This window comes from Bipolaris oryzae (genome assembly GCF_000523455.1).
Source record: "Bipolaris oryzae ATCC 44560 unplaced genomic scaffold scaffold_83, whole genome shotgun sequence".
NCBI classification, from domain to species: domain Eukaryota; kingdom Fungi; phylum Ascomycota; class Dothideomycetes; order Pleosporales; family Pleosporaceae; genus Bipolaris; species Bipolaris oryzae.
In genome coordinates, this window is record NW_006911359.1 from 35193 (window position 1) to 57946 (window position 22754).

At 51.4% G+C, this 22754-nt stretch overlaps 9 protein-coding genes across 9 annotated transcripts; 5 read left to right on the plus strand and 4 right to left on the minus strand.

The window, feature by feature from the left end:
* Window positions 1-358: 358 nt before the first annotated feature.
* On the plus strand, window positions 359-2239 carry COCMIDRAFT_37580 (uncharacterized protein; the record flags this gene model as incomplete). Its single annotated transcript, XM_007690691.1, has 7 exons — window positions 359-394; window positions 503-606; window positions 693-805; window positions 866-922; window positions 986-1020; window positions 1080-1385; window positions 1451-2239. The coding sequence occupies 7 exons, from the start codon at window positions 359-361 to the stop codon at window positions 2237-2239; spliced, it is 1440 nt and encodes a 479-aa protein (XP_007688881.1).
* Window positions 2240-3842: 1603 nt separating this feature from the next.
* On the minus strand, window positions 3843-6121 carry COCMIDRAFT_6100 (uncharacterized protein; the record flags this gene model as incomplete). Its single annotated transcript, XM_007690677.1, has 3 exons — window positions 3843-4726; window positions 4794-5214; window positions 5552-6121. 3 exons carry the CDS (start codon window positions 6119-6121, stop codon window positions 3843-3845), a joined length of 1875 nt encoding a protein of 624 aa, XP_007688867.1.
* Window positions 6122-9809: 3688 nt separating this feature from the next.
* COCMIDRAFT_6101 (uncharacterized protein) lies at window positions 9810-11453 on the minus strand (the record flags this gene model as incomplete). Its single annotated transcript, XM_007690678.1, has 1 exon — window positions 9810-11453. One exon carries the CDS (start codon window positions 11451-11453, stop codon window positions 9810-9812), a length of 1644 nt encoding a protein of 547 aa, XP_007688868.1.
* Window positions 11454-12050: 597 nt separating this feature from the next.
* On the plus strand, window positions 12051-14157 carry COCMIDRAFT_37583 (uncharacterized protein; the record flags this gene model as incomplete). The annotated part of the gene is made up of 2 exons (XM_007690692.1): window positions 12051-12674; window positions 12727-14157. 2 exons carry the CDS (start codon window positions 12051-12053, stop codon window positions 14155-14157), a joined length of 2055 nt encoding a protein of 684 aa, XP_007688882.1.
* Window positions 14158-14553: 396 nt separating this feature from the next.
* Window positions 14554-15608, plus strand: COCMIDRAFT_6103 (uncharacterized protein; the record flags this gene model as incomplete). Its single annotated transcript, XM_007690679.1, has 3 exons — window positions 14554-14681; window positions 14742-14773; window positions 14824-15608. The coding sequence occupies 3 exons, from the start codon at window positions 14554-14556 to the stop codon at window positions 15606-15608; spliced, it is 945 nt and encodes a 314-aa protein (XP_007688869.1).
* Window positions 15609-16046: 438 nt separating this feature from the next.
* On the plus strand, window positions 16047-16706 carry COCMIDRAFT_97760 (uncharacterized protein; the record flags this gene model as incomplete). Its single annotated transcript, XM_007690707.1, has 1 exon — window positions 16047-16706. One exon carries the CDS (start codon window positions 16047-16049, stop codon window positions 16704-16706), a length of 660 nt encoding a protein of 219 aa, XP_007688897.1.
* Window positions 16707-17841: 1135 nt separating this feature from the next.
* COCMIDRAFT_97816 (uncharacterized protein) lies at window positions 17842-18210 on the minus strand (the record flags this gene model as incomplete). Its single annotated transcript, XM_007690708.1, has 1 exon — window positions 17842-18210. One exon carries the CDS (start codon window positions 18208-18210, stop codon window positions 17842-17844), a length of 369 nt encoding a protein of 122 aa, XP_007688898.1.
* A 1234-nt stretch (window positions 18211-19444) lies between these two features.
* COCMIDRAFT_27111 (uncharacterized protein) lies at window positions 19445-20134 on the plus strand (the record flags this gene model as incomplete). The annotated part of the gene is made up of 2 exons (XM_007690686.1): window positions 19445-19841; window positions 19890-20134. 2 exons carry the CDS (start codon window positions 19445-19447, stop codon window positions 20132-20134), a joined length of 642 nt encoding a protein of 213 aa, XP_007688876.1.
* An 896-nt stretch (window positions 20135-21030) lies between these two features.
* COCMIDRAFT_37586 (uncharacterized protein) lies at window positions 21031-22605 on the minus strand (the record flags this gene model as incomplete). The annotated part of the gene is made up of 1 exon (XM_007690693.1): window positions 21031-22605. The coding sequence occupies one exon, from the start codon at window positions 22603-22605 to the stop codon at window positions 21031-21033; it is 1575 nt and encodes a 524-aa protein (XP_007688883.1).
* Between the last annotated feature and the right edge of the window lie 149 nt (window positions 22606-22754).

Consider the following 22754-nt stretch of genomic DNA (forward strand, 5'->3'; position numbering starts at 1 on the left):
ACCCTGTTAAGGGATATATTTGTTTAGAAATTTACAAATGCATACACGTTTATGATGTTTTGATTGAGCTTCTAGACTCTTAACTTTGATGCTGCACCCCTGAAGCCAAAACATCAGCGGACCCACAGTGGAGTCGAGTGGTCCCGTGTCGGGGTGTCGGTGAACTCCGCTGTTTTGTTAGGCACTTGCCTTGCATAGTTTGGAGGGGGGAAGAACGGCCCACTAGTTTATCTAATCAACGTCTATGTATATCCGGGGGAAGTTGGTTATCTGCGGCGAACACATTGCTCAATTGCACTTCAATCTTTTCCTCTCTCTTTTCTCTCATTGGAACAAGAAAACAATCTAAACCTAAACAATGGCGCCTAACAAGATTATTATCGATACCGACCCCGTAAGTTTTGCGACCTGGGGAAGGGGTGTGTTCCCTAGTTAATGCGGGGTAAAGAAAAAGGTTATTGTTGGACAAAAAGTAACGTCTACTAACAGAGACTGGTGATAGGGCGTCGACGATGTTCTGGCGATGCTTCTCGCGTTTTCGGCAAAGGCTGAGGAACTCGATGTTCTGATGCTCAGCTTGACATTTGGAAATGTTGAGGTGCAAAAGTAAGTTTATATCGACAAATGCTGATTCTTTGCATGTGGGGTCGAGTAGGCGAGAGAAATACGGGTGCTGATTAGAAAATTGCTAGTTGCTTGAGGAATGTGGTCACGCTTTTCCAACAGATTGAGAAGGAGAGGGCGTGGCGTAAGGAACATGGTCGGCCAGAGGGGTTTGAGACGCTGAATGCGAGGAAACCTATTGGTGGGTTTGTTGATGAGTGAGACGGACGGGGGGTTAGTAAGTGCTGACTTTTTGGAATAGTTGCTGTTGGTGCTGAAGAGCCGTTGGCTGAGCATATGATGGTTGCGGATTTCTTTCGTAGGTGTTTTTTTTGAAGTATCCAGCAATGTGGAGATATCGGCAGCTAACTAAGCCGTGCAGATGGGATTGATGGGCTTGGAGGAATTCACCACAGTGCAAGTTTCTCTATTCTTCCAAATTCACGGTGGTTGATTGAATATTAACGGACGTTTAGCACCCACATCTCTCACCGGCCGAGACATGGAAGACGCTTTTCAAACCTACGCCAGAGAACCTTTCACCAGAGGAAGCAGCAGAGCTTCAAAAAGTCAAGGATCAGCATTCTCTTTTTACGCCATCGCTTAAGCCTGCACATAAGGTTATGCTGGACTTGCTTAGGGAGAATGAACCAGATACGGTTACCATAGTAGCTATGGGTCCGTTAACAAACCTTGCTGTTGCTGCAGCAGAGGATCCAGAGGCGTTTCTCAGGGTCAAGGAAGTTGTTGTTATGGGTGGTGCTATCGATGCACCTGGAAATGTAAGATTCCATCTTCTTTTGCCGTTTCCCCCACCCCCTCGTAATGGCTCTGAAGCTCTAAGTAGCGATCGCCGCCTCCTCTACACCTCATCTATTCTCCTGCCACATTGTCGATCCCAGTCCCTCCCTTTAATCTGATCAAGCAACCAAACACTCCCTTGCGCCTCTCGCTAAACCTACGAAACCAGATGACACCCGGTGCGGAATTCAACACCTACGCCGACTCAGTAGCCAGTGCGCGCGTCTTCGCCCTCACATCGCAAAACCCTCACCTGACGATGCCACCCACGCTTTCCAGCACGCAAAAACAAGCCAAATTGGCCCCTTACCCCGCTCAACTAAGCAAGCGACTAACAATCAAGCTCTTCCCCCTTGACACAACAGAACAGCATCTCCTCCCCAAATCCATATACGAAGACTACATCTCACGCGAGGGCACAAAGGGAAGCCCCCTATCCGAATGGACGCACCTCTTCCTCTCCCCGACCTTTGCAAAGAATGCCTCGCTAAACCCGCAACACCAAGACGACGCAAAACAAAGCCTCCAGCTCCACGATCCACTAACGATCTGGTACGCGCTCTCTGCCTCGAATCCCTTGTGGAAATTCAAAGAGGAAGATGTGCGTGTTGAGACGAGTGGGCAGTGGACACGTGGTTGCACAGTTGTGGATCGGAGGGGCCGCACGATTACGGAGGGGATGACGGATTTGAGTGAGGAGGTTGTGGGGGATGCGGGGGGTTGGAGGGACTCGCGGAGGGGGAACCGCGTGGCGTGGTGTACGAAGAGTCCTGGGGAGAGTAAGTTTGCGAGGGTGATTTTGCATCGGGTTTGGGGGGATGGGGAGCAGTGGTGAGATGAATCATGGATTGAACGAGCATCTTTCTTCCACGCTCTCAGACATCTTCTTTTTTTTTCCCTTTTACTGGATTGAAAAGTAGTGGGTGTAAACGGTGATGATGATGAGGATTATTATTACTATGGCCTTTTCGGCTACTTTCTTAATCTATCATACATGTAACCTACCCATCCAATTCCCTCTTTACTCAACTACAAGAACTCTTCCATTACTTCACCTCCCCTTTCTCTCCCCTCTCTAGCTCAACCAACCACTCCTCACGTAACACAATCCCCTTCCCAACCCCACCCAGTACCACCGTCCCACCGTCCCACTGTCCCACCATCCCACAGCCCACTCGGAGAATATCCACCTCACCGGTTATCCCCTTGTGTCTCTGTATCCCTACCCAGAGAAAAAAAAACAAGACCCATACCCTTCATTGTACAACAAACTCTGTATCACACACGTATACATCTGCGCCCCCTCCCCGCCCTCCTTTTTTTTTTTTCTTCTTCTCTCTTTGTTCAGCGTTGCACCACATGAGCCTATGGTACTACAATGTTGTTTTTGCCACTTTGGCGTTGGATTCGATTTGATTTGATTATCCAGTCGGGATTCGGTAGGCTGAAAAATGGTTCGAGGCACATGAGAGAGAGAGAGAGGGTGGGACCATATGTGGTGTATTCATGAATAGAGTTTTTGGCTGGCTTGTATGTGCTGGCCAGTCGGAAGGGATGCCGATGTTACCTTTTTTTTCTTTCTTTCTTGTTTTCTTTCTTGCGTCTTGGTGCCTTTGTCGGGATGTGTGTGTGTGTGTGAGAAAGAGAGGACGTGTAAGTGAATCTGGATCGTGATGATTTGCTCTTGAGATTTCTTATTGCTTCTAATGGCTCACCGTCTAGACGAGACGATTGGTTACATGTTATTCTATCGCCAGAATCGATCGAGTACAAAAGTCAGCTCAGCTCAGCTCAGCCCAGCCCAACTCTAATTAGCTCTCTCCATGGTGAGAGTACCGAAACTTTACAGAAAAGTCGCATCAACAAATCACGCCATGTTCTGACTTCTCCGGAAAACAAACTTGGTAAATTGGTAATACGATGTACGTCTTGAATCTCCACATCAAATAACTTCAATTACGACACCCTTCATTCATGTCGTAAGTGGTGTTCTAAAAAACACTCCTTCATCAAGCAAGCAAGCAGAAAAAAAAACGGATTAGTGGCAATTGATCCCCCCACATTTGGGGAGACGCCGGGGAGAAGAGAAAGAGAAACAGGACACGATCGAGCTGAACCGGGTATATCTTGTGAATGCCTGCCCCAAAATGCTGTAGAATCCACCAGCTCCGTACGCAGGGTCGATGCAAAGAGAGAGAAAAAAAAAGCGGATGTACGTAAAAGAAGGCGCACTGTATTGAAAGTTGAAAAGTGTAATCATAAACGATAGCAAGTCATGCTGGGTAAGCATGGGGAGAGGAAAGCAACGCCCGCTTCCAAAATGCAGAAAAAAATGAAAACCCAAATTCTCCAGTTGGTGGTACAAAAAGTACGGGCCGAGAGAGCCTTTGTATTTTTTGGAATATGCCTCGTCACTTTCAGACTACATCAGATGGTCGTCATTGTGGAAAGCCTCCCGGCTGATGACCCGAGGGCATTCGTGAAGCAGTCCATGAAAACATGGCCATGTCGCAAATGCGTGCAAGAACTTGCTGACTTGCTGCACGACTCTCATGACTAATAAACGACATGGCAACAAGAAGCTTATTCAAGTCGCTCTCTGGAGCTTGGTTCACAGGGGCTGGTAAGGCGTTGGGGAAACCACCAATTCGGCTGCCATAGTGACGCGCAATGGCAATCGAGTAGATTGCATCTCGGACTTCGTGCATGCGCAACACACTACGTATGACAGCAAGAGCGTTATCGGCAGCTCCGGGAGGCGCAGTGTCCGAGTCTGAGTATTGCACAAAGTCACCCAAATGCATCCAGAAATCCACTTGCATCCTGGTTTCTTCATCGAGATTGGCAGGGTAAGTGAGTTCGCGCAGAGGATTGGGTGCAAGGTTCTGGTTGGTCAAAAGAGCCTCGAGAACGTCGAAGCGGGCGCGGGCTTCTCGTAATGAGAAGTCTTCGGTTTCCGAGGTTGCGCCATTGGTTGCTGGCGGGTTGTGCTTACAAGTACCAAGCAGGTGCCAGAGCAGACGGGCTTCCTGACTAAAGACGCCAGTCATGTCTGTGTCAGATGCCTTGTACTTGATGGTCTCGGTAAAGTAAGCGGCCTCTTCATGCAGCGAGCGGTCACTGAAGACTCTGTTGAGCGCATTGTTTTCCGTAGAGAACCATGTGGTCTCGAGAACAAGGTCCAGTCCCTGGCAGTAGTCATTGATGAAGATGCGACTGAACTCGTCGTCAATTTCACGCGGCACAGGCGAGGTGCGAGGAGGGACCTCTGGAGGGCTGTGGTTACATATGCCAAAGATGTCGGTGATGTGCAGGCGCTTGCCTTGAGCTGTGTGTCAGTGCGAGGTTCCATGAGCATGAGAGGAAATAGGGAGGGAGTGGGCACCAACCTTTGAGCGGCTCTGGGGGAGGCGGGTAGGCGTTGGGGCCAGGAGGACCCCTCATGGCAGGATCCATAGCGTGACCGGCGTTGTAGTGCTGGGTCGACTGCAGGGCAGGGTCTGCCTGGGCAAGCGCAGGGTCTATGGCGTGGAAGCTGGCTGGCTGGTGTTCCCCGCTCGTCGCAGGAGCAGCGCTTGCGTAGCCGGCCGAAGAGGCAGGCGCATAGCCTTGGGGCACGGGGCTCTGGCTGTACGCTGAAGCTGGCGGTGCAGGCGCGGGGGGTGCGTTTGGTGCTTGCGAGGCAGGCGCAGCGTTGGGGGCAGGTTGTATCTGAGCCGGGCCAGATTGCTGCTTGAATATGGGGTCGTAGCCAAGACACTCGCGCTTACTCTTTTGGCAATTCCTACACATGGGATGCGCTTCGTCGCACTATCCGACGTCTTGATTAGCACATGTGCGGGTTAAAAGTTGATGTTGGCAGGCGGGCGGTAGGGGGAGGAACACGAAAAAAAAATTGTCGCAACAAGGCGCAAAACAAGTCCCGCACCGCAAACTACGCACAAAACTGCAGCAACCGAGCAGTGTGCGCGCTACGTTTGCAATGGTTTGCTGCAGACCACGGCGGTTCTCGCTTTACGACGCGCGAGGGCCGGGTTAGAGCAGTTTGGGTTTCTCGCTCGGTTAAGCAAGCGACATGGCAATAGCTCCTCTTCTGACCTCGCGTCGCGTCGACTATCGCGTACCATTGACGTCTGTTCTCACTTACCTTGATTCTTCGTTTGCGACAGGTCAGACAACCAGTCTTTGTTCGGCGCTTGATCTCCTTCTTGTGGCGACCTCCCGAGAGCACTCGCTGGTCGCCTTGGGGCGGTAGCTGGTATCGCATGGCATTGAATTGCGGGCCCATGTTGCCCATCATGGGCTGTCCGGGCTGCGCATGAGCTGGGTGCGGATAGTACTGCGGCATACCGTGTGGTGGTGGTGGGAGTGGCGAGCCCATGGGCGGCGGCTGCTGCTGCTGGGCTGGTTGAGGTTGCGCCTGCGGTTGCTGGCCGTCCTGCAGACGGATTGGCGGCAGGTTGAGGGGCGGCAACGACATGTTTGAGCTTTGAGGAGAACCACGATAGGCGTCGGTGGTTTGCTGGCCCTGAGGCGGCGGGTAGGTGTACGTGGGCTGCATCGATGGCGACGGGTATGAGTGCGGTGAGGGATAGGCGACGGTCTGCTGTCGCGACTGCTGCTGCACATTGGGATCGGCCATGCTTTGGTGGGAAAAGTGCGATGACGCGGGCGAATATGGCGTTGAGTTGATCTGGGATGAAAAGTCGTGCGACATGGGCTAGCAGAGGACAAGGCCGCCTGGGCGCAACAACAGACAGACACGAGCACACAACTCACGTCGGCGGTTGAGTTTGAGGGCACGCAGGCGCTAGAAAGCTTGAGGCAAACGCAGATGGAAGAGGGACGGCAAGCCAGGCAAGGAACTGGGATTAGCTGAGTTGGCGAGGGCGTTTTGGCCCGCTGGCAGGGGCCTGGCCGCTCGGTTCGAGGGCTGCGGGCTGGCGCACTGGCAGACTGCGCGCTGGGACGACGGACAGGATTGAGGGACAGGACGACTGCGGCATAGATTAACGCGTTGGCGAGTGACTTTGCAGGCAGCCAGCAAGAGCCGGCTAGAGGCGACTAGGGGGGTGAGGGGAGGGGGGGGTGGTGCAGTGTGCAGTGCGCAGTGTGCAGTGTGCAGCAGGCAAGGTGGGCCAGGGAATGATAGTATGCGTAGACTAGGCACAACCCTCGGTCAAGAGGCGGCCGGCGGAGCGAGGGGCTGCGCGCCGACAGAGAGGGACGATGACGGCGACGACAGCCAAAGCGACAGAGACGACAGCCAAAGCTCTGGCGACGGCTTCGGCGGCGGCGACAACGACGACAGGTCCGGACAGCTCTGGCGACGGCGACGGCTCCCAGCAGCTTGGCCGAGAAGGCTCGGAGGGCGGCGAAGGGGCAGCTAGCCGGCTTTAGAAGGTAACTGAGGGCGGCGGCGCGTGTGGCAGGGCACAGCGGCTTGGGAGTGGGAGCGGATGGGCGAGGGAACGGGGGGGACGTCTTGGGACTTACAGGCGAAGCGAGGGCTCGCTTGAGCGGAAGGTAGCGAGCAGGGTTACAGGCGGTACTAACGCCTCGCCTGGCGTGAAAGGGCTGCTAGGTTTGGCTGTACAGTACTGGCTGAGCGAGGAGCGTCCAGGGCAGCACTGTCGGGGGACGCGGCGGCGGCGGCGGCGGCGAGTCGAGTGCGAGTAATGCTCGTGTCCTCTCCAGTCAGTCCAAGTAGGTGTAGGTGTGCATCCACACACACACACACACACAAAGCAGCACAGGGTTGTAATTGGCTGGTGTTGGGGCTGTAGGAATGCAAATGCCGCGCCAGGACCCGGGAAATAAAGTCGACTGGGTTACTGGGCTCCTGGCCGCCGAATGAAAAGCAGCAGCAGCAGGTGGAGCAGAGCAACCTCGACACCGCTCTCGCAAAAAAAATAAAATAATGCTGCCAGGTGCGCTAGCCTGCTTCCGTGCGGGTCACGTGCGCTGTCCCGAAAAGTCCCACCGGCTGCCGCCCGCCTCGCTGCCGCCGCCCTTGGGTGCTTTGGGTGCTTTGGGCCCTTTGGGTCGTGTGTGTGTCGTGGCCTGGCGCTGTCTCTGCATCCACTTTCCACTGCATGGGCAAATTGGGCCATTGAGCCTGATTGCCCATTTCCCTATCCATTCACACGCCCCTGTCCTCTGCCACACTCGCTTCCGTCCCGCCTCTTGTCCATACTTACTTACATACATACATACATGTCACTCTATTCTATTCTATCCCATTCCTCCCACTTTTAGACTACGACAAGATGCCTGCCTGCCTGCCTGCCTGCCTGCCCATTGTGGCTTGCTCATGCGCCATGATTGCAACCCGTTGCACCATGCTGCCCTTGCTCACACCCTACACAGTACATGCTTTAGGGCCACAGCTAGCCGACCGTCACCATTGCTCGATTCAACTTAACTCACTTTCCTTGCTCTACCCTACCCGCATTTGTTTCGATGGGAACCCCCCCCCCTTCGTCGTGCCCATGCGACTGACTCCCGAGACATGACGTAGCCACCCGTCGTGACAAGTGGTGCGCTGGCTGGCTGCCCCGGCCACCCTATTGGCCGCCGCCGCCTCGCACTGGTCCACTGCATGGCCGGCCCGCTTTCCCTTCTCAGTGGCGCCCCGTCATCATCATCCGTAAAGAGGGTGCTGACAGACCCTCCGTTGCTTCAATGGTCAATCTCTCGACACATTTATCCGCAACGTCTCATAGCCCCCGCTGCCAACCTGCCAGCCTACCAGCCTGCCGTGACGCTGTGTCAGAAGACAGTCGGTGCTATCCTACGGACTATCGGCGGGTAAAATCACCACTCCTAGCGGCTGAGTCGTGGCCCGACGCCAGACTGTGTGACCAACCTGTAGCTGCTGCATCAACTGGAACCTCCTGGTCCTGCCACCCAGACATCATCAATACGTGTCAAAATGTCTACTGGACACCTCGCCCAGCCACCCCCAGCAGCAATCAAGGCGCTGCTTTTTGGCTCTTTGGTAGCACCGCAACATGTTGCGGTGCACAGCAAAAAGACCCTGCCTGTCCCTTAGGGCTGACCATGCGCGCGCGCAAACGGCTGCCGTAATTGTGTCCAAGGTCCGGTGCAACCACAGGGAGAGAGAGAGAAAGGATCGCAGCCCCTCCCCCACTCCCTCCCTCATCTCTGCCTCTCTGGCCCCCTATCTGACAACAGCCGCGCAAAACGCTTTCGTAGATTAGGCAGGCCGTCGTAGCTGTCACAAAGCAAGAGTGCTGTGACACGAACGACAGGCAATTGAGACAATTACTAACAAGATCTCGTTTATCGCATTATAGCCAAAGCGAGGTCAGGGATACCCCTAGTACCTGCCCAAAAGCATCGAACGTTTCTCGAACAAAGTTGTGCGCCAACCGAGCGCGAGCTTTGCGCATCATCCTTCCGCCCCGTGCGCTCGGGCAAAGCCTTGGGTCGCAATGAACTGCTGATGAACGACTCAGCTCCCAAGAAAACCCATCTCGGCTCCAGGCCGCTGGTTATTCTCATGCATCCCACCACCGCCTTTTGTCTCTGCGCAAATGGCAACAAAGCAAAAAGAAAAGAAAATAATAATCATAACAATAATCACAACTAAAAAAACTCTATCCTCCTATTTTTTTTCCGCTAATAAACTCTGCATCGAATCACTGCATCCACACTACCTACATGCTTTATTACCCGCTTTCCTGTTTTGGTTTTCTGCTGCGCAAGCCTGTATCCCGCACCACTTTCTGCCTCGCCTGCCTACCTGCATCACAAAAAAAAGACCCTGGACCTGTTCACGCTACGGGCCTCGCGAACGGGCTGGACTGGACCTATTTTTTTTTACTAAAGCTTGATAACCGAGTATGAAGCGAGCGACGCGTTACTATGATGATAACCTTTAGAGAAACAAAAATATCCGAAAATAAAGCGTAGGCTAGCTAGCATTCACGACAGGTTTAACGCAACAACATTTTGCGAACAACATGCCTTTCTCCGTCCCACGTACGTCTCTTCTCCCTCACTCTCTCTCTTTCACTCTCTCTTTCGTCATAAAATGCTACGATTGCAAACCCGCATCTCTAAATATCAAGCAACGCCACACGCATCTAAGTCGTCAAAGTGCGAAACTCCGCGAAGAAACAACAAGCTAGGGTTTTTGACTGCTGTTGATGAAGAAACAAAAACTTCAAATCTTCTTGATTCTTTTTGTCCATCCCTAAATTCCAACATGGACAAAAAAAGGTTTCACTCCCTATTTCTCTCTCGCTCTCGTTTTTTAAGAAAGTAAAAGGAGGAAAAAGATACAACAAAAAAACGCCTCATAATGCACATATTATCCTGCTGAAATGCCAAAAAAATGACAATGAGATACATATACTAACAGCCAGCCCATCAATCACTCACTCAGCCTTTGGCTTCTTATTCGGTAGCGCAGGCACCTTGAACCCCCCAGCATCCACCTTTGAGCTGGCATTAAGCTGCGTAAACGATCCACCTTTAAACCACCGGTCATCATCTGCCTTCCTTTTGCGCTGCATCTCCTCGCGTGCCTTGGGGTCCACAAGCTCCAGTCCTTGCACGGGGGTAAATGCAATCGAGCTTGTTCCCGCGCCACTCAGGCCCACGCCGCCAGTCCGCAGCCCCTGCGCCCGCAGACTCGTTGCTGTGCCACCGGCCCCAAAGCCCTTGAGCGACGATGCCATGCCCAGTGTCGTGTCACCGCCCCAGCCAGCGTTCTTCTTGCTGAGTTTGGCCCGCGTCTTGGGGTCGATTTGCTGGGCTCGCAGGCGTCCCGTGTCCGTGGCTCCAATCATGCCCATGCCCTTGACCGAGTCTCCATAGCCCACCTCCTTCTCTTCTTTACCAAACGTCATCCTGTTCTGTGCTTTGCGGATTTCCGTCATGGCAGTTGCTTCCTTGGCCTTTCGCGCTCGTCTTCCACCGCGCTTGCGTGACGGCTTTTCGTCCGGCACAGGAAGCGCTCTCTGACCCTTTTGGTTTGCAGGCAGCTCCGTCAGCTTGTCCAGCCGGCGTTCGCATTCTCTCCTTAGATCCATGCCAATGTGTGCGTTGCGCGAGCTCGAGTGGGCGTCTACGCGCGCAGCCAGTATCACCTTGGCCGACACGATGCGCAGTGCCTGTTTTCGAAGATCGGGCCTTTGGTTCTGGATAATCTCACTGTGATAGAGGTAACCTTCGTGTCTCAAACCAATGTTGGAAAGACCCACAGTGGCGCCTGACACTTTGGTAGAACCCAAAGGTGCAATGTTGCAGGCGGGAGTCTTGGCTAGATTAGAGATACCTCCAGAGTAGGAAATGAGATGTGCGGCTGTCAAGGATCCAATAAGCGCTGTCAGGTTGGGGCAAAACACTTCAGTTCGGGATTCGACGAAGCCCAAAATCTTGGACTTTGCGGCGTTCAACTCAAGCAGCAGATGGCAGGCATTTCTTATCAAGTTTAGCTCGGCCTCGTCAAGAAGTCTTCCTTCGACTCGTGTGGCTTCGATCTCGACAATCATGACCTGGGCAGGCTCGAGTCCCTCGATTGCCTTTAGTTGTGGCGTAATGGTCTTGATATCCTTCAAAGGCCCGCCACCAATGACCAAACATGCTCTCGCGTAGACGACGGGATTTTTGATCAGGTCCTCCAAATGCGGGAAGAAGGCCGAATAGTGATCTCTGATAAACTTGTGTACGGCAGAGATTTCGCCATCAATCTGCGTAGAGAACTCGTTGGCTTCGGTAAGGAGCTTGTATTCCGGCGAGTCTTCAAAAGATTCGCCATCCACCACGTCCATCTGATCCTTGGTTTCCTCGATACGTGCAAGCACCGATTCCAGGTTTGCTTTGAGTTGCTGGGCCGATCGTATGTCTGCAGGTCCCTTGTTGTCCTTTTTGTCCTTGGCCCTGTACTCCGCCTCCTCATCTACCATGTCATCATCCGATCCGTTGTCTCCTTCAGCAAAGTCATTCTCCAAGTCCTGAATGTCCTCGTCTCCGCTGTCGGCGAAGTCGGCCAGAAGTTCTTGTTCCAGAGTAGCCATGGTGCTTGATGTGATGTAGAGGGCTCAGTGGTCGAGATTGGAGAAGAACGGGCGCAAGATGGAGGCAGTCGCGACGGCGGCCGGAGGTTACCCTCCTAGTAAAGTTTGGTTGAGTGCTGGATTCGGCAGCGCGCAGTATTATACGTACCTGTCGCCTTTTATTGGCCGCTGGTCGAGTTGAGTGTGGGCAAGGCACAGTGAAGTGTCGTGGGTGATGGAGGAATTGCGAAGGCAGTGACGTGAAACTGAGGATGCTAGTTGCTTGGCGCAGCGCGGCCAAAAGTTGCGCGAAGCAGTCGCGTTCTTAACTTTTACAAGGCCTGACAGAAGGGCCAATCGCCGTACAACACCGCTTTTCATACACACTACTCCGGTCGCTGACGCTCAGCCTTTGAGTCGTGGTAATACTGTGCGCGTTTCCACGCTGGATTGCTGGCCATCTGATCCGAGCGTCTCCAACTTTCTCACCCAACCTTCCCCAGTCGCAACCACTTTCGCATCCGTATACGACGCGCGCGGCGTCTTCCCCCCCACCACCTCCTCAGTCCCATCGAATCATTGTAATACATACGAACACATCATATCCCATCCTTCATCATGGAGGCTTCACGAGGACCGCCACGGGTCAAGAACAAGGCCGCCGCTCCCATCCAGATTTCTGCAGAACAGCTTCTGCGCGAAGCCGTCGACCGTCAGGATGAGAAGCTCAAAGCGCCTACGCAGCGATTTGCTGATATGGAGGAGCTGCATGAATTCCAGGGCAGGAAAAGAAAAGAGTTTGAGGACTATGTGCGCCGGAATCGTATCAACATGAACAACTGGATGCGCTATGCTGCCTGGGAGCTGGAACAGAAGGAGTTCAGGCGCGCGCGATCCATCTTCGAACGAGCCCTCGATGTTGACTCGACGTCTGTCGCGCTATGGCTTCGCTATATCGACTCTGAAATGAAGCATCGAAACATTCAGCATGCGCGCAACCTCCTCGACCGTGCCGTCACCATCCTCCCACGAGTCGACAAGATATGGTACAAGTACGTCTATATGGAGGAGACCCTTGGCAACATTGATGGTGCTCGGTCGGTCTTTGAACGCTGGATGCAGTGGGAACCGGATGAGGCGGCCTGGAGTTCGTACATTAAGCTGGAAAAGAGGCACGGTGAGTTTGAGAGGTGCCGTGCCATCTTTGAAAGGTTTACTGTAGTCCATCCAGAACCAAAGAATGCAAGTCTACCCTTCAAAAGCTATGATTCAACAATTAACATTGTGTGTGCAGTGGGTCAAATGGGCCAAGTTCGAGGAGGAACATGGTACGAGCGACCTCGTGCGCGACGTCTACGGTACCGCTGTCACCACGCTCGGCGATGAGTTCATGGACGAAAAGCTCTTCATGGCATACGCCAAGTTCGAAGCGAGGTTGAAGGAACTGGAACGAGCCAGAGCCATCTACAAGTTTGCCCTTGACCGCATGCCCCGGTCGAAATCAGTCAACCTACACAAGGCTTTTACAACTTTCGAGAAGCAATACGGGGATCGAGACGGCATTGAGGATGTTGTTCTGTCGAAGCGACGGGTACATTACGAAGAACAGATCAAGGAGAACCCCAAGAACTATGACGCATGGATCGATTTTGCACGGCTGGAAGAGACGTCTGGCAACCAGGATCGAGTTCGGGACATTTACGAGCGAGCAATTGCACAAATACCACCGACACAAGAAAAGCGACACTGGAGAAGATACATCTACCTCTGGCTGTTCTACGCCGTCTACGAAGAGGCTGTTTCACAGGACATTGAACGAACACGCCAAATATACCAGGAGTGCATCCGCTTACTCCCACACAAGCGCTTCACCTTTGCAAAGGTCTGGCTAATGTTTGCTCATTTTGAGGTAAGACAAGGCCAGCTTACCACTGCACGCAAGCTCCTGGGTCAAAGCTTGGGCATGTGTCCGAAAGACAAGCTCTTCAAAGGATACATTGAGCTCGAAATGAAGCTTTTTGAATTCAACCGCTGCCGGCAGCTCTACACCAAGTATATTGAGTGGAACGGATCGAACTGCCAGACCTGGATCAAGTTCGCTGAATTAGAACGAGGTCTGGACGACCTGGATCGTGCGCGAGCTATCTTTGAGCTTGCTGTTGAGGAGCAACAACTAGACATGCCTGAGCTTCTCTGGAAAGCCTACATTGACTTTGAAGAAGGCGAGGGTGAGTATGATCGCACACGCGCGCTATACGAGCGTCTTCTGCAAAAGACAGACCATGTCAAGGTATGGACTTCATGGGCACAATTCGAACTAGGGGTTCCCGACGAGTCGGCGCCCGAGGATGATGAAACCATCAGCGACACCGCCAAGGTTCGTGCCCGTGAAATCTTCAAGCGTGCGCACACACGCCTCAAGGAGCGCGATCTCAAAGAGGATCGTGTGGCTCTGCTTACCGCCTGGAAGTCATTTGAAGATGTCCACGGTAGTCCAGAGGACAAGGAGAAGATTGAGAAACAAATGCCACGCAAGGTCAAGAAGAGGAGAAAGCTGGATGACGACAGCTTTGAGGAGTATGTGGACTATGTATTCCCTGCGGATGATGAGAGCGCAGCAAATTTGGCAAAACTCCTGGCCAATGCACAGAAATGGAAGATGGCAAAGGCTGCGCAGGCTGCAAGCAAAGAAAGCGAGGAGAGCGCAAACGGAAATGGCGAGTAGAGCACACTTGTTTTGTAATAGTAGCAGCATGCATATAGGACAATATGGTGTTGCTCAGGCAATCATAGTTGTTGTAGTAGTAGTATTCGGACCGAGTCATGTAAGCAAATGCTATGCGTTGGAACTGAATGTACTTCCGACTGTGCTCGATGAAGTTACTACCAAGCGTTGGCGAGCGGCACCATGCGCCTCTCGACAACCGATAAGGTCGCGTATCCCGAAACCATGCTCGTATTGCCTAGGTACCTCGGCATCTTCCCCGGATTTCTCTAACTCCGCGTCCAACTCCACAACCTCGTCACCATCCCTACAGCTCTGAGTTTGCGACCCTGAACACCCACGACCCTTGCTGCCCTGTCCAAATAGCTTCCCCGTCTTTTTCTGATTACATACACGATGCCTGATTCTATAGCAAAAGTCAAGCAGGAGGGTGTGAGCAAGGAGCTCTCCGAGCCCATACCCGAGACCGGGTCGTTTGAGGATATGCGTGGCATCAGAAGTGTAGCTGGCGACTTGGCAGACCAGTGAGTATGAGAGGAGGCGTACTATAGTAAGCATCTGAGCTGGACTGACTTTCACTGTAGACGGGTCAAAGGCAAGGTCATTATCGTCACTGGTACGCGCAACCATCATCGCAACTGAGTATCACGTCTAACACTACTCCAGGTGCGAATTCTGAAATCGGTATCGGCCGCGCCAGTGCGCATCAATTTGCACGCAATGGCGCCCGCGCAATCTACATTTGCGACTTTTCAGACTCTCATCTCGAGAAGCACAAGCGCCAACTCAACACGCTGTACCCCTCAACAGATGTTCATATTCGCCAGTTCGACGCCGCAGACGAGGCTGCAGTCAAAAAGGTCTGTCAAGATGCATTGGATGCCTATGGCCGTCTTGACGTCTTCTTCGCCAATGCAGGAATAGCTTCTGGTAGAGTATTCTGGGAGGAAACCACCGAGGGCTTTATGAACATGATGCGCACAAACGCTCTGTCCGTCTTCTTGGCAGCCAAATACGCCTCCCGCGCAATGCTCAAGACCTCGGACCAAAAACCGTACCCCAGCGGCAGCATCATCGCCACTGCAAGCGTAGCAGGTCTGCGCTCGAATGCCGGCCCCACCGACTATGCCGCCTCCAAGGCTGCAGTCATCAGCCTGATGCAGACCTGCGCCTACCAACTCACCGGATCGGGTATCCGCTGCAACGCCGTCTGCCCTGGGCTTATTGAAACGGGTATGACCAGGGTCACGTACGACGCAGCGAGGAAGAGGGGAAGCGAGAAGAAGATTGGGCAGCTGAACCCGTTGCGGAGAGGAGGACAGCCGGATGAGATTGCGCGGGCTGTATTGTTCCTAGCAAGCGATGAAGCAAGCTATGTCAATGCGCAGGCTTGGGCTGTGGATGGTGGCTTGAGTGGGGGTCTGCCTTTTGTGCCAGGGAAATTGGCATAAACTGTACTTATTTGCTTGTCATTCTCCATTGTTCCGGGATGTGTTTTCTGATAATTGCCGTAGAGCTTTGGTTTCACGGCACGTAATGTTGCTATATCAATCACATCGATACAACGACTGGGCCTGCTTATGTGGTATGTTTCCTTTGTGCCTATCATGGATTAATTTGGTACGGCCGGCTCTAGACTCATGAAGCCCACACTCAAGACTCGTGCGACAACAGTATGAGATGCAGTGTACCATGGCGTAGTGCAGGTGCTGACAAAATTTCTACATTGACCGCAGCTGCGCAGTTTGTAGAAGATGCTTGCTATACCTGAAACTCTAAAATCATACAGAAACTGTTGTGCCCCCTAACTCTTCACACAAACCGGATCTCCAATTCTATAACCCTAATCGCAACCCTGAACCAAAGCTCGATCTTTTTTAATTGCGAACATGACACAACCAGCCTCCCGCAAGCCTCTAAACCCAACACTCTACCTCATGGGTTTCGATTGCTATCCCAACGACAGGGAGTACTTTGAGGCGCGGCGTGCAACCGGAAGCGCGACACCCTACTGGTTCAAGGAGAAACTTGTATATGAAGATATCGCCGCAAGACCGCCTATGCGGACGGTAACCGCAGGGGCGCGGAGGAGCAGTATGGACGGTACACGGGAGTATGGTAAAGACAGCAAGACAGTGAAGGTGGAAGTAGAGGAAACTACAGGAGATGATGAAGCCAGTGAAGAGACCAAGACACCGGATACAAAAAAGATCAACGAGGAGAAGCAACCCGCCAAACGACCGCTCAAATCACCCCGTAAGAAAATTATCACAATACCGCTACCAAAACGCCGCGTCGCATTCCCCTGGACCCCAAGGAAACCCCAAAGACCTCACACATTCCCCTCTCATCGCGCCCACACGCCCTTCCCCGGCCAACAACCCAAGAACCCTAAATATTCCGCCGGTCAACAGGAAGATACATACATAGACACGCGTCCACCCCTCCACTTTAGCCACGATACAAGACCCCCCACCAATACAATACCTCTTCTGTCTCAGCACCCAGCCCTTGTTAAACAGCAGAGAATTACGAGTAGGACTGTATGACTCTCTGCTTGAGACTTTGGAGCAGATAGACTGATATGCGATTTAGAATTTCACCGGAGAAGACGAGGGAGGTAGAGTACAGGAAAGGGAGAAGTGGAGGGGATTGTGGTATTGTTTGGGGAGGAGAAGGGGGTGAATGTAGATGCTGTTGTTCTTTCTCGCATTCTGTGGGATATTCTAAAAAAATTAATTTTGTGTATCGTATCCTCCCAGTAGAAAACCGTAAATGTGTAAAAGCATACAAATGATCCTGAAATATTGTCAAGCGCAAAAAGAGAGTAAACGTAGCGAGGCGTAGGTGATTACAAGAGCAAAAAAGAGAGAAAAAAAAGAATGGTCACTACGAGGGTCGAACTCGCGACCTTGGCGTATCACAGGAATTTGAGGGTTCCTATTAGCACCACGCTCTAACCAACTGAGCTAAGCGACCTTGCTACCTTCCTACAAGGAAGTCGCGGATCTCGAGCACGTTCCCATCTGAACAACTCAGATGAGATAGAGTGTGAAATCTCGCTGAACCAAAGAAGAACTTTGTTGAATTGATGGGAGTGAGCAAAAATTAGAAAAATTATATCACCAAGAAAAAAATTGCATCCAAAGTGGGGTAAAAATCTTTTTCTTAGTAGGAACCAATAGAGCTAGCCGGAAAGATTTAGATTCTCCACTCGCGAAACTGTAGGTAGCGGGAACGGTGGTGGGGGAATACGGGTGAGCTTTACAAGGTAATTGGATGGGCGTGGTGTTGTGTAACGGGGAGGTTCTGATGTAGAAACTTATTAGATAGAGTCATTTCAGATATAGATAGTTGGTAAGAAATAAACATTTCTTAGAAAGCAAGTGTGCTTTGTATGCTTGTCACAAATCGGGAGTCTCGCAAACCTACTTTCGTAGGGTTGAGAAAGTGATAGGGATCCCTAATTTGAAGTGAAAAGATTATGCATTGCAGTTAAATCTAAGGAAGTGCTCTCTGTATGCGATTTCCACGGTTATATTGCAAACAGAATTGATCATAAGGTAGATAATTAGAACAGCATCCACGCGCACACCCACTCATCGACTGCAACTGGTAGCCCTATTGTTCGTCTTAAATTTTTATCTTAAAGAATCATTATCGATCTAAGCAGCAGGATGGTTCCTAGTCTGAGTCCTCTAGATCCCCGTTTCCTGGGTTAAGAGTATCCAAACATCTCAACCATCCAACTGGGTCCCCAGAGTAGCTGTCAGCTGGCGTAATTACTGATTGGGTGTCAAACGTATCGTCTCCAACAGCGACTATAAAGCACGCAGTAGAATTCAAGCTAGTCTCTGGCGAAGTTGCAACTATTTGGACGTTACAAATGAGCCCATCTTCTGCAGGGATTGCTGTAAAATTGCTTGCGGTCCCATCGACTGTTTGTTTGATAGTGAGGGCGGTCGTATTAGGACAGGACGACAAAGCGAGATCAACTGATAACGCTGATACAATAGGAATGAGAGCCGTAGCGTAAACGATGAATGAGTTCATTTTGGTAACAAGTGCTTGTTTATGCGCTGAGAATATACGTGTTGCCCAGTGGACTCGGTAGTGTTGAAGAATTGTGCTGCCTTTGTAAGTCTGGGAGATAGCCACTCCTATTTATAAATTTTGCTATGCTGACCAGCTCGCATGTTTCCTACCACTACCCACTCCACTTTGCCCAAAATACAGTTTACTGCCCGTCTCTAGATAAGGAGAGGAGAGCGGGAGCGGTGTAGCGTCAGCTTGCATAAAATCTGACTAGGATAGAATACGAATATCTATCCAACCACAACGCCAAGGCTTTTCCGGAATTAGCTAGTCAGTCTTAAAAGGAAACGGAATTTCTTAGACACAACTAGGTACAGAATATTAACTCTATCTGGTGTGGAAGTATACATGTATCCCTACTCTTAGTTTAACTCTATCTGATGTGAATTTCTCTTAAAAGTCTATTCCATTGACAATTCATTCCGCAAAAGTAGCGGCTGCTCAACCAGCGGACTGATATATGTACTTTAGAAAAACCTCTCCGCGAATAGGTGAGACTAGGCGGTATTACAGCACCCTAAGCTCTGGGCACCACCCATCCACATGCCCTACAGGATGCTTAGATAAAACGCTAAATTCAAATACACCCAATTCCGCAAAGGTTGTATTCCGCTGACGGCTTATTCCTGTCAAAGGTAGATAGAAAAGGGAAGGTTGGGCTGATATGTCCCGAAGAGGCCCGGAAAGGGTCAGAGGAGGCTAGAATCTGACAACTGCCGGCTCTTCTACCTATCAGACTACACAGGCGCTGACATATGTCTTAACTTTAACCTTTACAAGCGGTGTTGTTTGAAAGGCAATATAGTTCAACGATTTTTAGAGTTATTTATATATAGCTCAAAAGACTCATGTGTCATAGACTATTATATAATCCATTCTATAGCTAAACCTATATTTAAGACCAACGTTCCTAAGTGATTGTTTTCGTCCAGAACAGACTACAAGTCTTTGAAATCTCTAGCATACACTTACTTCATCTTAAACTATGGTTTACCTCCAGTTTGACACTAAGGTTATTCTTAGCTTTCTTTTAGTAATGTTAGCCTCAGCGACACCTATTCTAGATAGTGGCGCAATCTCTATCCTAGATCTCATCCCCAAAGACTACATCGACCAGATCAAGGCTCATGACAAGGCTGTATGAGCAGCTGAAGTACATAACCGGCGGCGGAAAGAAAAGCGTGGTCTATCAATGCTAGAAAAACGAGTTCCGGTAGAAAATCCCTGTCCTGAAGGAAGTACCTGGGATTCTCGAATGTGCAATGCAAACATCAACGAGCGAGCATACACCGATATATGCAAATTTGACGGGGAAGATCTTTTCATCGATATCCCTGGCTCCTGCCCAGAGGAAAATGTTTGCATGATCACTGGTAATATGGAAAATGACCGCTTCATTTTTGACGCCATATGCGTTCCAAAAACACCACCAAGTCAAGACGTGATTACACGAAGAGATGCCAGAAAAAGGAGAGTACTGGCGCAATATGGGCGTCGATTCAAGAAGAAAGGTGTACGTGGAGGGGGGGCTGAGAATATACCGGTGTATATCGACCATCGAGCAGCATTCATAACTGCTGAGTTCGTTTGTAAGGAAATCCCAAATAATATATACAGTAATCACTCATTTCTTATAGCCGTCGACGGAGACTTTATAGTGACGCCCAGTATTTTGAATGGCTATCTAAAAGGTACCACCCCGCGAGTCTGCAAATCGGCGCAATATTTCGAACAAGGTGATCGTAAACATTGTTTGCCAGCCGATGGTCCTAAGCCTCTGTCGATTGGGGGTAATGTGTCTTTTCTATATGATCTAGATCTTCGCCTTGATGAAAATACCTGGTTATTTTACTACATGGGTTGTGGCTTGGGTAAGATCTAGGGTTTTGGCCAAGGCGAGGGTAGCTTCAGGGTCAAGCTCAAAGTTAGGGTCAGAAACGCCACAAATTATCACGAGTAGTCGCGATTATACACACAGGGCCTTGATAGATAGTCTCGAGTCGATAGTCCATGATTAGATCTTGAACAGAGAAAGCATTACTTCGATTTCCACGTTCAAATCTACAAGAAACAGGCGCAAACCAACACAATGGTATCATTACGGCCGCCCTATCCAATGCTACAAGCGCGAGTCCTCCTCCAGCGCCAATGGAATAGAGAAAAAAAAGCAAACGGTTGGAAAAGTAAAAAAAAAGGTACAAGACATTATTATTGCAGCCGGAGTCTGCTTCCCATTTTTATCTTCACAAGAGAAAAAAAAAGCTATAACTCTTGACGGACGAGATTCCTTGTATCCTACAATGCAAGAGTGCAAACACGCAGGTGGATGAGGATGAAAAGGAAAAGGAATAGAGAGAGAGAGAGAGAGAGAGAAAACAAAGTATATACGCCCAATCAACGCCTGTTTGTTATGGTACAAAACGACGACAAAGTGTCAAGGGTACGACAAAGGTATGGATGTGTCGGAACTGGATCGTGGATAACACGAATCCAAGAGGGTATGACTTTTCTTTTGTACATCTGCGACGGGAGGGGATGATGGAGGTGATCAAGTTTGTTTGCTTTCACCGGGAGGTACATGCACGCGCGTCCTGGCAAAAGTTAAATGCGAAACTTGATAGGGTACTCTGGGTACGAGGAGGAACCCGCAAAGTTTACGGGTGTCGAGGAAACCGACGAAGGCTGCGTCGATGGCAGAAGCACAATGTCGGCCTCCCGGTAGCCCTCGGTCCATTGCACTTCCATCTTTCTTTGCTTTTCCCGACCCGTCTCTACTAGTCACCTCCGTTGTCTCGGATATGAGCTCTCTTGCGAGGGTGAATAGCGCGGGCCATATTGTTCGGGTGGGTATAGGGTGGGCGAGCGGCGGAGCGATGGCGAGTTGCGCATGTTTTCGGAAACAAGTGTTGCAGCTGCACTTTGGGTCAAGGGCGTTGAGGTCCCTGCCACCGGTGTTCCCTTCGAGGAGCCGGCACTACCCGACGTTCGATGTGAAGTCCGAACTGTAGATGGCGTCGTGGGCGAGCGAATGGAACTTCCTTGCGGCGCACGAGGCGTTGTACTCGCACCGCTTTCTACACTGACGTGTTTTGCGCGGGGAGTGCCGTCTCTGCTGCTGCTTCCCGAACGCCGACGCGAGCTCGGCTTTGGTGTCCCTTCGTGACTGCTGCTTTCTTTCTGGCGTGGAGTAGACTTGCTCGCTGTGTTTGCTCGGCTACGCGTGGCACTTGATGATCGTGGGGGTATCAAGACGTCTGCCAGAGGGGGTCCTTCGGCAATCCTTTTATTGTTTTGCTGAGGACGTTGTGTGGAAGAGGCAGTAGCTCGAGTTGCTGTTTCCGAGGTGCTTGCTTGTGCAGCAGGCTGTGCAGTAGGTTCCGGACTTGCCATTCCCCCAACGCGCGGTGTGCCTTCCCAGCTCTTACGCTTCATCATTCGTCCCAGAATACCCACGAGCTCAGCAGCGTCCTCAAACTCGGTATCGTCCATGGCTTCCTGCGCGCGGTAAACATCCTTAATCGCACGTCGAGCGACGCGTCGGGATCCGTCATGGTCGTGAAGACAGTCCCACAAGAATGCACTGTGCTCAAGCGCGACGGACAATCTCAAAGGATGTGACCCGGGTAGAAAGGAAGTGGCGTACTGTGTGGCTGTCGTAAAGTACCCACTTGCCAAGGGCACAAAGTTGAGAGGTGGAAGGATGAAAGACGAGGGCTGTGGGATAGGAATAGGGTTGAGGCCTGGAGGCGCGTTGATGGTTGGTCCTGGCGAGGGAGTACCAACTGGACCTCCTGCAGCATACGGATTCGTGACAAACGATGTCTCAGACACGATAGAATCGACGGGCTCACGCAGCACCGGTTGTTTACCCGCTCGCTTCGAAGGGGGCGATAGACCTGATTCTGTCGTGCGACCATGAGCATTGCCGTTCTTGGGTGAGAGTGGCTGAGGTGCGCCTGGGTAGCGAGGATCAGTGCTTGCCATGTTGGTTGCGGTGACGGGTGGCTGGTTGTGGAAGAGGCAGAAGATGTGATAGAAGCTTGCTCGTAGCTTGACGCTCAGTACTCTGCACTCGGGTCCATGCTGGTTATCCTGAGCATAGGGAAGGACATATAGCTCGAGTATGGACAGGCCCTCTCGGGACATCCATAGTATATGCTGGTAGGCTGAGAGTGAGGGAGTATCTCGGCTCGTGTCTAGCTTGCGGAGCTTTCTGGCACGGATGAGCCTGCGGGCTAGGAGCACCGACAGACCCAAGATCTGGTAGAGGGCACTTGACAAGAAGGGATTTGACTCCTCTGTCTGTTTGGCTATCCGACCGAGAAACTTCTGATCAAAGTCTAGAGAAGCCATCTTTCAGCAAGGTCGTCTGTCAAAGGTCGTAAGCCTGGGGACGCCGCGAAAAGGGGTGGTGATGGCAGCAAGGCACTGATGACAGGAGGAATCGGAGGCATGCGGAGCATGTATTGTATACAGGGGCTATCTTGGTGGAGTGATGGTGG